Source organism: Denticeps clupeoides, chromosome 11 (genome assembly GCF_900700375.1).
Source record: "Denticeps clupeoides chromosome 11, fDenClu1.1, whole genome shotgun sequence".
Taxonomy (NCBI): Eukaryota; Metazoa; Chordata; class Actinopteri; order Clupeiformes; family Denticipitidae; genus Denticeps; species Denticeps clupeoides.
Genome location: NC_041717.1, coordinates 9,619,991 through 9,632,703, shown reverse-complemented (window position 1 = coordinate 9,632,703; position 12,713 = coordinate 9,619,991). Strand labels below are relative to the sequence as shown.

At 42.3% G+C, this 12,713-nt stretch overlaps 1 protein-coding gene across 2 annotated transcripts in view; it reads left to right on the top strand.

Annotated features, from left to right (window-relative positions):
• The window catches only part of rxrab (retinoid x receptor, alpha b), a 44,776-nt gene extending 32,376 nt beyond the window's left edge, over nucleotides 1–12,400 (top strand). The window contains exons 4-11 of one of the 2 annotated variants that reach the window (XM_028995600.1): nucleotides 1,446–1,596; nucleotides 2,056–2,235; nucleotides 3,997–4,166; nucleotides 7,126–7,255; nucleotides 8,239–8,371; nucleotides 8,907–8,998; nucleotides 9,451–9,556; nucleotides 10,207–12,400. In XM_028995600.1, the coding sequence (XP_028851433.1) occupies nucleotides 1,446–1,596; nucleotides 2,056–2,235; nucleotides 3,997–4,166; nucleotides 7,126–7,255; nucleotides 8,239–8,371; nucleotides 8,907–8,998; nucleotides 9,451–9,556; nucleotides 10,207–10,354 (1,110 nt within the window). In that variant the 3' untranslated portion in view covers nucleotides 10,355–12,400. Of the gene's footprint in view, nucleotides 1–1,445; nucleotides 1,597–2,055; nucleotides 2,248–3,996; nucleotides 4,167–7,125; nucleotides 7,256–8,238; nucleotides 8,372–8,906; nucleotides 8,999–9,450; nucleotides 9,557–10,206 lie in introns of both variants that reach the window. The other variant, XM_028995599.1, reaches the window with a different exon arrangement.
• Nucleotides 12,401–12,713: the final 313 nt, after the last annotated feature.

Below are 12,713 nucleotides of genomic sequence, written 5' to 3'. Positions count from 1 at the left end.
ACTGAAACTAAATATAAACAGAAAACACGGCATGTGGGCCGGGGAACTCAAACCATACACATAGTGGGAGCTATGGAACAAAACTTTAGGCAATGTAAGACCGAGTGAATTAGAGACCAATGACTGTTCAAAAGCCACCACCCCAGTGTCTAATGCCCACATTCCATTATTGTAAAAATTACCATAATGGAACAATCATGGTAAAAACTTTTGAAAAGGTCCTGATCAGCCTGGCCTAATTGATCAGGACCCAGTCATGTGTGCTGAGGGCCACCTGGGCAAGCCCCATGACACCTAGGCATCACAACCGGTGATCAGAAGCGGAATATAAAAAATAGGCTAAATCCTATACACAGAAAACACAAAGATTAGAGAAGTGTACATAAACCTCAGTTGCAATACTATATGTGTTTACAAATGATCATATTGTAGTCAAAATCACTTCACATGCTCTCAATATGAATTTACAATGCTCAGTGCTTGACCCTATAAACATGCCCTCTGCAGATTCGTTTTTCCTTTAATTTGTCATCCTGTCAAGTGCCTGTCAACATTTTTACTGGATTCATATAAATCATTATAGTACTAACGTATAAAAAAACAATAAAAAAAAGCATTATGATTTACTTCAGACCATTTTATTTAGCATTATATTTGCCGTGCTTTGTCTTAGCGTGCTCCCATCATAACGATTTGGGTCCATCTCTTTGTACCTGAAGGGATGAACTTTGGAGAAATGAGCATCATACCCTTTCTCACACCAAACTGATGCAGTAACTCACTCTAAAATTAGTGTGTCTCCATTCTCTGCATCATGTGGAAGCAAGGCAGGCATTCTGCTGCTGTGTTTGCTGCACAGTCTGTACCTGGAGGCTACGGAATACTGTCAGAAACAAACAAACAAAAAAAAATACAAATGTAACTGCATCCATCACATGCAAAACTGCATACAAATATGGGAGTGCAGGGGGAGAAAATAGCATCCGTGAATGAGAACAACACTGCGGGAGCCTTTAATGTAATTTTTAATTTGTTTTGTGAATTTCAAATGAGCCCACCACATACTAGCCTGTTCTCACTTTCGATCTCTATCTATTATTCAAAAGGCACAATCTCAACAAGTCCAAGGTGGCCGTCTGAAGTTGAAAGGAAACAGTGCCGTTACTCTAGGGAGCGTGCATTGTACCTTTGTTTAAACATGAATGAACGGCCTGTATGTCTTCTGAATCTTAAGAGACAACAGCCGTCTGGGTTTTTGAAAGTGGGAATCGGCACGGATGGGAATGGGAACGATTGAGGCTTTGTTGCAGCACAATACTTTTTGTCTGGGATAATATTGTGTATTATGTTTGGGCACAAAACAGTGTGCCCATCTTGCACAAACTTTCAGAAGGGTATGGTTCAGGTTGTTACCTTGTTTACCTTGCTCTTTTAATGTGTTGCAGCTCAGTTCACCCATGAACACCGTTAGCAGCTCAGAAGATATCAAGCCCCCCTTGGGCCTGAATGGAGTGATGAAAGTCCCACCCCAGCCCATGTGCACTTCACTTTCCCTTACCAAGCACATCTGTGCCATCTGCGGGGATCGCTCCTCAGGTCAGTTGGCATGGCTTCCTGGGACATTTCTGATCCATGTGTCATCCAGATGAATGACTCGTGAATCAAATGCAATTGTTTTTGAAACATGTGTTTTAATTAGCCAAAGAGTTTGTCCTATATCTTGGCCAATACATTAATATGGCACTGATAATGTTGTTCCTACATGGAGGCTTATGCTAGAACTGCTGAAATGCTTAAAAAGTAATTTTTACCACACACCATCAATCTGGTTGTACTTTATGTTAAAAAGCAGCTAGGTCTCTCAGAATGTCTGTCTCAGAGTTTACACTTGTCATGGCTGCCCACTGCTCACTCAGGGTGATGGGTTAAATGCAGAGGACAAATTTCACTGTGTGCACCGTGTGCTGTGCTGCTGTGTATCACATGTGACAATCACTTTTAACTCTATATTTTTATGTTCTGGTGCTAAACTGCCACTGCTGTATCTCTCACCAGGTAAACACTACGGGGTATACAGCTGCGAAGGTTGCAAAGGCTTCTTCAAGAGGACCGTGAGGAAAGATCTGACTTACACCTGCCGAGACAACAAAGACTGCATCATCGACAAGCGGCAACGCAACCGCTGCCAGTACTGCCGCTACCAGAAATGTTTAGCCATGGGAATGAAGAGAGAGGGTATATTACAGAGTTCAGTTATATAATTTTCTTCAATATTTTTTTATCTATTTCATTAGTTATTTTTACTTGTTAAAAGAAGACCCCCCCCCCCCCCCCCCCCCCCCAAAAAAAAAAAAAGAATATTGTTGGTGTTGCCATATTGTCCTTTTCACCCTGAAACCACTTATTTAAGCAGAGCTGAGTAGTTTTCAGACAGCAGACTAGCTAGACAACTAAGGCTAGTCATGTCTCAGGAATACTTCTTCAAATACGAGCCCCGTGGATTGTTCGTCTTTTGGGAGGGTACCTGTTAAAGCCAAGGTACGTGCAGGAATAGCTATGACAGAGCTATGCTACCCAACCATCCAATAACGGACATAGATTTCAACTATTGTTGCAGTACATACTGATTGTAATTTTAAACTTAACTCGGATCAGTACCATGTAGTTTCTTTGCAGAAAGCCTTGCGCAAGGACACATATTTATAGCTGCAGCATAATTCACTGGTGGAGGGACAGAGCTATATTGAAACACCAGCCATATGTGCAATGTTTTGTGTCATGTGGGGACGTAAGGTCGTCTTTCATAAGGCTTCACACCCCAGGGCCCCACGCTGCAATGTGCTGTGGATGAAACCAGATCTACTACTACAGGAAAAAAAAAGAAAACACACTAGAGCATATTCAGTCTCTCAGAGGACAATAAAGCTAACATAATTTCCTTTTGGCGAGTCCCTCCCTTTTCACCTCTCTTTGACTTTTTGAACAAAGCCTTACCCTTCAGTTGACTTTTTCGAGGCAGACATCAATGTTCTCTAACGGCCCATTTTTCCTGGAATTACCCCCTTCTACCAATACCCCCTATCCTCCCTGCCCCCATGACTCAGCAGCACTCCCACTAAAACGCCGAAGAGTGGTTCTGTAAGGAAGGAAAAAACGAGGGAGAAGTGAGAGGGAGTTTATGCAGACAGCGGGAGGAAGAAGGTGAAATGTCTCTCAATGAAAATAAGGTAGAAAAGGGGCTGTGTGTTTTTGTCAGCCTGGTCGGTGTGGTTACTGCTGGCTTAGCCACAGAGCAGCCTGGCGCCCAGAGTTCGCTGTCTGCGCTCTGCTCTCACCACTTCCTGTGTCTTTTCTCGAAGGGCATGACTGTCTAACTAATCAAGCTGACTGGGAGGGAAAGGGACAGTTTTACTGTCCGTCGCGCCGTTTTATTGGCAAAGTGAAGCTTATTCACATTATTAAATCATATTTGTGTTGGAACAGGGACAACATGCACAATGGAGCAGACAATGATTACAGTCAACTCTGCATGACCTTCAGTGTCCTGTGACCTTCACTGCTTATAGCCTAGAAAAAAACATACAGTCTACATACAGTCATAGGCTCGCCTCTCAGTGCATTTACATATCGTAAGACAAAAGCAAATTATTATGTTGGTCTATCTAAAACAGGACTTCGAAAATGCAGACATGGGAACATGAAATCATTCTATTAAAACTACCACACACAGATAATGCAATTGTTACTGGACCCAAACTGGACTGGGTGCATCTCATTACTCATGTACTGAGCTTGTCCAGGTCGCCACTGTAATATTTTGCAGCCTACATTGTCGTCGGGCAACCAGCATTATTCAATAAATCGTTTTCCCTCCTCTGCGTGTATACTGGGAAAAGCACAGTAGTCAGATTGATAGGTGTAGCTCAACGAGTACTGAGTGATGTGCAGATCTGTTGCGTGAAGGTCCTTGCAAATTGAAACTCTGCTTAACTGCAGCCGTCCAGGAGGAGCGTCAGCGGGCGAAGGAGCGAAGCGAGAATGAGGTGGAGTCCACCAGCTGCGCCAATGAGGACATGCCTGTAGAGAAGATCCTGGAAGCCGAGCTCGCCGTGGAGCCAAAGACAGAGACCTACATCGAGGGCACGGTGGGCGTGCCCTCCAGTTCAGTAAGAACATTTTTCCCCGCTTATGTTGACAAATCACACTAATTCTAAGATTAATTATGCAGATTAAATATTTGAAAACAAATAATAATAAATTGTATAATTCCACCTTCATAATGTTTTTAAAAGCCTTTATTCATAAAAGAATATAGATAAAATTACTCAGTGTAAAAAATGCTGTTTTGGCCCTTAGGCTCTAAATAAATGGATAAAATAGACGGTGAAATGAACAGATTGATTGAGCTCGAGGGATGTGAAATGTCCTTTATCAGGAGTTTGAGAGCAAGTTTTTGTTATGTGAGTAAATGGGTGCTATTTTTGAGTTGATGGAAGTGTACACAGCAAGAACTGACATTAAGTGTTCCTCTGCGGACTAGCAAGCAGCCCTGACATGGTAAAGCACTCTAGCTGTGAGGGCCCTAAAGAGAGCTGGACAGGTCGGTCCAGAGCCATTGCCCTGAATGTATCCAATCACATGGGTACGTTCGGCCATTACTAGGGCTCTAAGTGCTGTACATTGGTTAATTATTTCTGTCAATTAAAACATCTGTTTGCGAACATAACCATCGGAACAAATTGCTCTGAAGGGCCTTTTACATGTTCTCTGCTGCAGTGAACCTTTCAGCTCATTTGTACAGAAAGCTGTAGTGTAGGTAATGTGTCTGCTCTGTTGGACGCATTCGGCGGGTTCACTTGCCGTCGCTTTTTAACCCCACCTACATCTGGGTCCATGAGCACTACAGATGTACAACTATTAAGGCCTTAAGCTCTTAGCTCTGAGATTGATTTTTTTCCTCATTCCCCCCTGTGTGACGAACTTGAACTTGTGACCTTTCTTGTGCCAGTAGCGATGAGTGTATACGTTTTAGTGCATAGGCTGCTGCATGCTGGCATGATTGTCAATGTTGTGTCAAGCTCCCACAAAAAGTTGTGCTTAGTTTGTTTTAGGGTATATATTTAGTGATTATATTTAGTGATATTATATATTTAGCAATCTTTCCAGTAACACATGTACATAATATACTGTGATATTAGCAAAGTCTTATTTTGCAATGGTGGAGGATGGACGTAAGTGAAAGGACAAACAACCAGAGATAAATATTCTCTTGTGAAAGTAACTTGCGGAAAGTACTTCTTGTGTAATGTATTTCCTAATGCAAAGGTTTGCATGTATATTTGGTTTTAAATGGATAAATACGATCGCTGTTCCATTTTAATAAAGAAGACCGATGAAGTAAAATGCCGTAAATAACTTTACTTACCTCAATATGTTTCTTCAAATCTGAGGGTCAATTTTTTGCAAGGAAGTAATAGAGAAAACTGGAGACCAAGAAAAATGTTAGACTTGATTATCTGATGGCTCCATGGCTTCTCTAGAATGCCATTTTTATGGTGTTTAACACAATGCAGTGTAGATGTAATGGAAACAACACCAACAAAGTGCTTTGCTGCATTTGTCCACCGCTTTTATTTGCCTAGGTCTTCAACATCAACATGCTGGAAACATGGAGATTGTGCATATGATGCACTAGACATATAACACACAATGTTGTTGTAGTTTAATAGTCATATCTAGTCAGGCTGAATGAAATGCATTTGTCTCATAGTGACCTAAATCAAAAGTTAAAAAGGCGTGATTAACATGGTTCAAGACAGACAAGCGACGCCCCCCCCCCCTCTTTCACCTTGCTCTATCGCGCTCTCACATGCTCTTTTTTTTTTCTTGCCTCCGCCAGGCGAACTAACAAGGTCCTATTGCATTATTCAGCCAAAAACTGCTTGCGGCCAGTAGTCCTATGGACGCTATTTTTAGCAGTCCTAAAAGCACATCACAATTTTTGAGAGAATGGTTGGGCATCAGCTCCAGACGGTGAAACCATCATGACCAGAATGGATCCTGCGGCGGCCCCTACCGCACAGCGGAATGTCGCGCGGAGGCCTTCAGCTGTTTAGCGCGCAGTATTCCGCATTGTAATATATTCAGCACACCTCCTTTGCATTCAGGCACCTCAGCCCCCTTTTTGAAATGTGTGCGATGGTATCGAGCCCTATGAGAAGGGGTAATCGGGGGGAGGGGGAGTGGCTAAACTCCCCTAGTCTTAGCCCTAATCTTCTCACAGGGGGCACTTTATTTGAAGTCCTTATCCTTGAAGATTTCCACAGTGCGCATCAGCCGGAGAGAGTTATTGAGAGTCTTCTGTTGTCCAGACTCCGCTCGCATTTAGTATTCATCCGGCTGTGTAGGTTCCCAGCTGAGTTATTTTTAACTCTCACCGCTCGCTCCGAGTGCTGCATCGTCTCCAGCGTGGCGTGGCCTTCGCGCCGTCTTCCCTTCATCTGGTTTGGTTCAACGCAGCGTTTGTGTACCTCTCACCGGTGATCAGTGATGATCAGTGGTGAATGTTTACTAGACTGAAATGCGACCCCGTGTCAGGTTTAAAGTACCAGGGGTACATCTAGACACCAACCACAGCCGCAGTCCGGTCTAGACCATTGTGTGTGTGTGGGAGGGGTTTACTTTAGGCTATGAAGTGTGTTCCTCTCAAGCCATGTTTCATGAAAAAGGTGAAATTCCATGCCGCCGTGACTGATTCATGATTTGCTATGCCCTCGTGTGATTTCTGCATGAGGAGTGTTTGAGGGACTGATTCAGAGGCATTGCGAGACGTTCAGGCCATGGGATCTGTCTCTTAGCCATTTAGCCCTATCAGGCTCCACTGGGACTTTAGTATACAGGAAATGAATCTGACATTAAACATTAGTCACATTTCTGAGCTCCCTGCCAGGCCTGGGCACGGAGCGAAAACTGGATCTGAGATCATTGCGCCGAATGAAAGGGCCATTGAAAAACCGGGGTGTCACATGTTCGCAGCATACGCGTACAGAATGTTTATTGTCCTTCGGCAGCATGTAAAAGTGCCAGCTCGCCCCGTCTGACCACCTCTGTGTTTACGCTCGCCAGCCTAACGACCCCGTCACCAACATCTGCCAAGCAGCCGACAAGCAGCTCTTTACCTTGGTGGAGTGGGCCAAGAGGATCCCACACTTTTCCGACCTGCCTCTGGACGACCAGGTCATCCTCCTCCGAGCAGGTATTGCACCCTAAAATCAAGCTTAAATATATATATATATGTGTGTGCGTGTTCGTGTTTTTATTTTTTACATTTTCTTGAGTGCATATCCTGTGTGAGCACTGACCTAATTGTGCACATGGCTGCACGCTGAAGTAGGATGAAACGAATCAAAAAGCATGCTTTTCTTGTAAACGCTTGTTTGTCTCAAACAATAAGATCATTCAGAGCGGGCATGAATAGATTATTTATTTTATCGCATCATCTGCGTGCGCCGCTGTGAAATCCACGCAGCCTTGGGCCACGCCGTGCGCTGATGAATGCGTTCCTTCTGATTATTTCCTCGGTGTCTGCTCTTGCTTTACTGCGATTTTCTTTCTGTATACATTAGAGGGACACGTTGTGCGTTTTGTATCGAAGGCTTCATCATGCTGCACTTTCTCCAGGGCCAGTGTGCTCGAATGTGTGCAGCCAAGAAAGAGACCTCTTGTCTCAAACATGCCACATTTTTCACTAACAAAGTTCGAACCAAAGATGTGGCAATATATCTCCTAAACAAGGTTCTGTCTAATGCTAAGTTCAGACTACACAACAATGTGAAATGATATATGATCATTTTACAGTTCACAATGGTTGACTTTCTTATTGTCAAGGGTTCATCGGAGACTCTGAACGACCTTCCACCCCTTACATTGGGTCTCCATTGTAATTGTGACAAATTACGTGATAATGTGTGCACACACTCACTCATACCTATGGACAGTTTAGAGTTGCCAAGCCATCTAGCATACCTGCCCTTGGACAGCAGGAGGAATACAGGGAACTCAAGAGCAAACCATGTGGCCCACCAGGTTGTTAGATATCTGATGGCAGTTGTCGGGCATCCTTGACCACGTTTGCAGATGATGGTGATGGCTGATAAAACCACTGATTCTAAGATGTTTCGTCAGTCTGTCTCTCTCACCACACTGGCCTTCGTTTAATCTGCCTTTTTTCCGTTGTAGGATGGAACGAGCTGCTCATAGCTTCCTTCTCACATCGGTCGATCACTGTGAAAGATGGGATCCTGCTGGCAACGGGTCTCCATGTCCACCGGAACAGCGCCCATAGTGCAGGCGTGGGGGCCATATTTGACAGGTGAGCTATGGAACAGAAGTACAGATACAGAATCTTTTTTTTTTTTTTTTCGTCAGGACAGGACATAAAAAAAAGTAATAAGTAAATTAATTAAATTTTTATTCCTCGTTCCAGTTACCCCTCATGGGGGATGTACCTTCACTAAGTAACGTGTGGTTTTCAAACCGACCTTCACAAAGCGCTTTTCACGGCGCGTCATGAATATTTCTTTCACATTCGCCTTGATGGATTGCATTTCTGCATTAAGCTGAAAGGCTCTCACATGGCATTGCAGCGGGCGTTCTGCTCGTCTTCAGAAAATCTGTCTGAACTAATGAGAAATGCGCCATCCCATTTCGGCCGTAGATTAATGCGAATGACGTACAATAATGGTCTCCATATCGTGCCGGAGTAATAACGAAGTGGCACTGAGGCATGAGTGCAGAAGTACATCATGAACACTTGTCTGTGTTTAAAGGACACCCTATGTGGAACACACACTCAGGAACAAAGGAGTTTTGTCAAGAATGTGTCCTTTTTTCTTGCGTTGCAACAGGGTTCTCACAGAGCTGGTGTCTAAGATGCGCGACATGCAGATGGACAAGTCTGAGCTTGGATGCCTTCGAGCCATTGTCCTCTTCAATCCAGGTAGAGCGCCCACTCACTGCCTGCCTGCACCGTATCCCATTTGCTAAGGGACAGAGCTGCACGTATCCAGTCAACTTTTGTAATAAATGCTTTTCCGTACTTGATTGCACATGCCCCTTCAACATTTAACACCAGGCCGGACAAAATATGGCTGCATAGATATCATGGTTTTAGGCAAAATCTGATTCCTGTTGTGATCTACCTTAACAAAACCAGTAAATATCTGTTTTAATGCGATCGTTGATAATTCGACACGCCAAGCTACCAGTTTAGATTCTACTTGCATGTGTTCCAGGAACGTAAAGTGCTTCAGGAAGAAACAGACACTTGTTGCATGTGCCTGACTGAGCTTTTACAAATGGAAATAAAATGTGTTTGAAAAGAGTTTGAAAGTGTCATATTCACATATTCTGTGCTGCTGTAACTGTCCATTTGATCTGCCTTGTGTCCAGATTCAAAAGGCCTGTCCAACCCAGCTGAGGTTGAGGCTTTGAGAGAGAGAGTCTATGCTTCGCTGGAGGCTTACTGCAAACAGAAGTACCCAGAACAACCTGGGAGGTAGAAAAGTTCGTCTCAAATGTTGAAGTACCAATATGGAGTGTTCTGTAACATTACAGACAAGTGACAAATGAAAAGGGAAATAGGAAACAGTAAGGTGTTGGGGGCGACCTGAAAAACTGGTTCAGGGTCAGTAGACAAGTGTGCTACAAGCAAATAAATTAACCAGTAGTGCCTGCTTCAGGGATCCAAAGATCCAATTTTAATGAATGTTTTTATTTCATTCTTGATCGCAATGGTTCTGCTCAACACTGTGTCTTGTTAAGCAGGTGGGCCGATGGTCTAAAGTACAAAGTTCTCCGTCATTAAAAAACTCTTCAGTTGTGTTGCCATTTGGTGTATAAGGACTGCATTGCATGATTTTCACATTTCTATACATACGTCATTCCTCTTGAAGCCTCTTGAATTGGGGGAGGTGCCAAACAATGTCCCCACAAGCTAGTATCTCTTTTCATTTGTCACCTTTCGTAATATTGTATGCATTATGTGCCAAAACAGAAAAATAACAGTGTCTGGTTTATAATAATAGATGGAGCTCCATAACTTTCCATTCTCTTAGTCCAAGCATTAGTTCTACTGTGAATACTGTTTTTTATTTTTCCTAAATGAAAACCCTGGTCTTTCTGTTTTTCTGGGAAATCCTAAACCAGGTTTGCCAAACTGTTGCTTCGTCTGCCAGCCCTACGCTCCATAGGCCTGAAGTGTCTGGAACACCTTTTTTTCTTCAAACTCATAGGAGACACGCCCATCGACACGTTCCTCATGGAAATGCTGGAAGCTCCACACCAAATGACATGATGGAAAAGTTTTTTTTTCTTTTATTCTCCCTCACAGTTTTAAGAATGTCACCTTTCATTCAAAAGGACTCGCAGTACATTATCGGATAAAGTGATTGGTCATGTCACCCCTCTGAGCTCTGAAAAGAGTGACTGTGTGACTGTTATCTTTTCAAATGGTTCAGTTGGAACGTCGTGGAAAAAAAAAACTGTAAAGAATGACGAGGTTATGCAACATCTACCACATGCACTTGGGCCTTGATGTCATTAAAGAGTCTGAAGAGAGATGCTTTGCTTACCTGAATCGTAGACGTAGACCTGTGATTTTACCAAAACGGATTCATTTAGCTCATTTCTTACCTCGATGATTCATAAACCAGTGTCATTCTCACATATTTATCCTCACGGAGGTCTACCTCTCATTTACAATGCAGGTTTCATTACGTGGTAGTTCTACAGAGGTTTCCTAGATGAATAGGATCTATTTTCATCTCCTGCACGTGGGCTTGAGTGTGCTGATGTGAGAAGATGATTTCTGCCTGAAGAGGATTCCTCTCCATTGACCTTTTTTTTGGTTCTGCGTTGATCAAATGGCATATGAAATGTTATATATTATAACCATGTGCAGTGTTAATGGTATGCATTTTCTTTTTCTAAAGAGCAAATATGTGCATTCCTCTGTCTCCAAGAAATGGAGATCAGTGTGGTAAAATAACACTTTCTTATTCTCAGCACTTAGCTTTTTTTTTCTTTTTGTCAAGTAGAAGTGACACTAGCCAAGTCCACATTCAGGAAATAAATCGATAGTGTTATTTTGATTACCTAGCTTTGGCCCAGCAGGGAATAGCAGGGAAATTTTTTTTCTCAAATTCTAGAAAAGCAAAGTAAACCCAAAACAATTATAATAAGCGGTGTAAATAAAATGCCTTTCAAATGTTTCAGATTCGATTGTTCCCTTTTTTTCCCTGATGCTTTGTAAAAAGCATTTCCAAAGATCGTCTGTACTTTTCTCTGATGATGTGTTCAACTGTGTGAATGCATTTTGAGGGTAGATAAAGATAAAGACAAAGACAAGCGTCTGATTGGCCTCAGGGATACCGTCGACGCAGGGAGAGCTTTCACTGCCCCCTGGTGTAACAGAACAGCAAGCTGTACCCCTTCATGAGGACAAATGAGACTTCATATGCTGCAAACAGCAAAGATGCTTTCAGGGCTTGCAGCCATAGGTAAATAAAGACCTCAGGTTGAAGGATCAATCATAGATGTTCTTGAATATTGACTTTCATATTGTTTTGGCTCACAATGACCTGGGACTAAGAGCAATAATTCATCAATTTCAGTAACATTTTGGTATTATTGGACATTATTGCAGACTGAGCCGCTCTAAACTCGACAGTGTTCACCTGAGAAGTTGCAACCTTAGCGTTAATGACCTGATTTCAAATTGAAGTTCTGATTAACTGCTATGATTTTTTCCCCAGCACTTCAGTGCATCCAGGTAGTATTTAACTGATTTTTTGGAATAACAGCATCCCATTGTGGTAAGACACCCAACGAGTTGAACCCTCATGTCGAATCCCAGAAACACCGTTTTTAATCAGTTGAGGGATCACACACCAGCTATGCGGTATTCTGCCCTGATGCTCAGGCTCGACTAACAGGTTGTTTTTGTCTTTCACCATTTTTGTTAATTTCAAAAATTTGAGACCACCACCACCCCCACAAGGAAATTCTTTATTGATTTAATGAAACATAGAGGAAAAAAAAATATATATATATTTTTGTACAAATGTAATTTTATCCCTGTTCCTTTATATATTTCTTTTCATTCTGTGGAATGTTGTACAATTTGTGTAAATGTTGATTAATTAATAAATGGGAATAAAATTCAAAAACAGATTTGGATTAAGGGGAGGGTTACAAAATGTGTTTGCCATGTTTGTGCTTGGAGCTTCACTTGAAAATGGAGAATTGGGGCTTTTTCTTTTTTATATTTTAGTGAAATGTGTGATGTTTATCGTTCAGAATGTTTATTGTTCCTGATACAATTAAAATTAAATTTTTTGGATTTTTTTTTTGTCATTATTAGACCATTTGTATACAAAAAATATATTGACAGTTATGAATCTTTGTTTATTCCACAACTTGTTTTCTGTTTTCAAGGTGCAGGTCAACATACCCAAAACAATTTTTTACATTTACATTTTACATTTACAGCATTTATCAGACGCCCTTATCCAGAGCGACTTACAGTCAGTAGTTACAGGGACAGTCGTCGTCCCCCGAAGCAATTTAGGGTTAAGTGTCTTGCTCAGGGACACAATGGTAGTAAGTGGGATTTGAACCCGGGTCTTCTGGTTCATAGGCGAGTGTGTTACCCG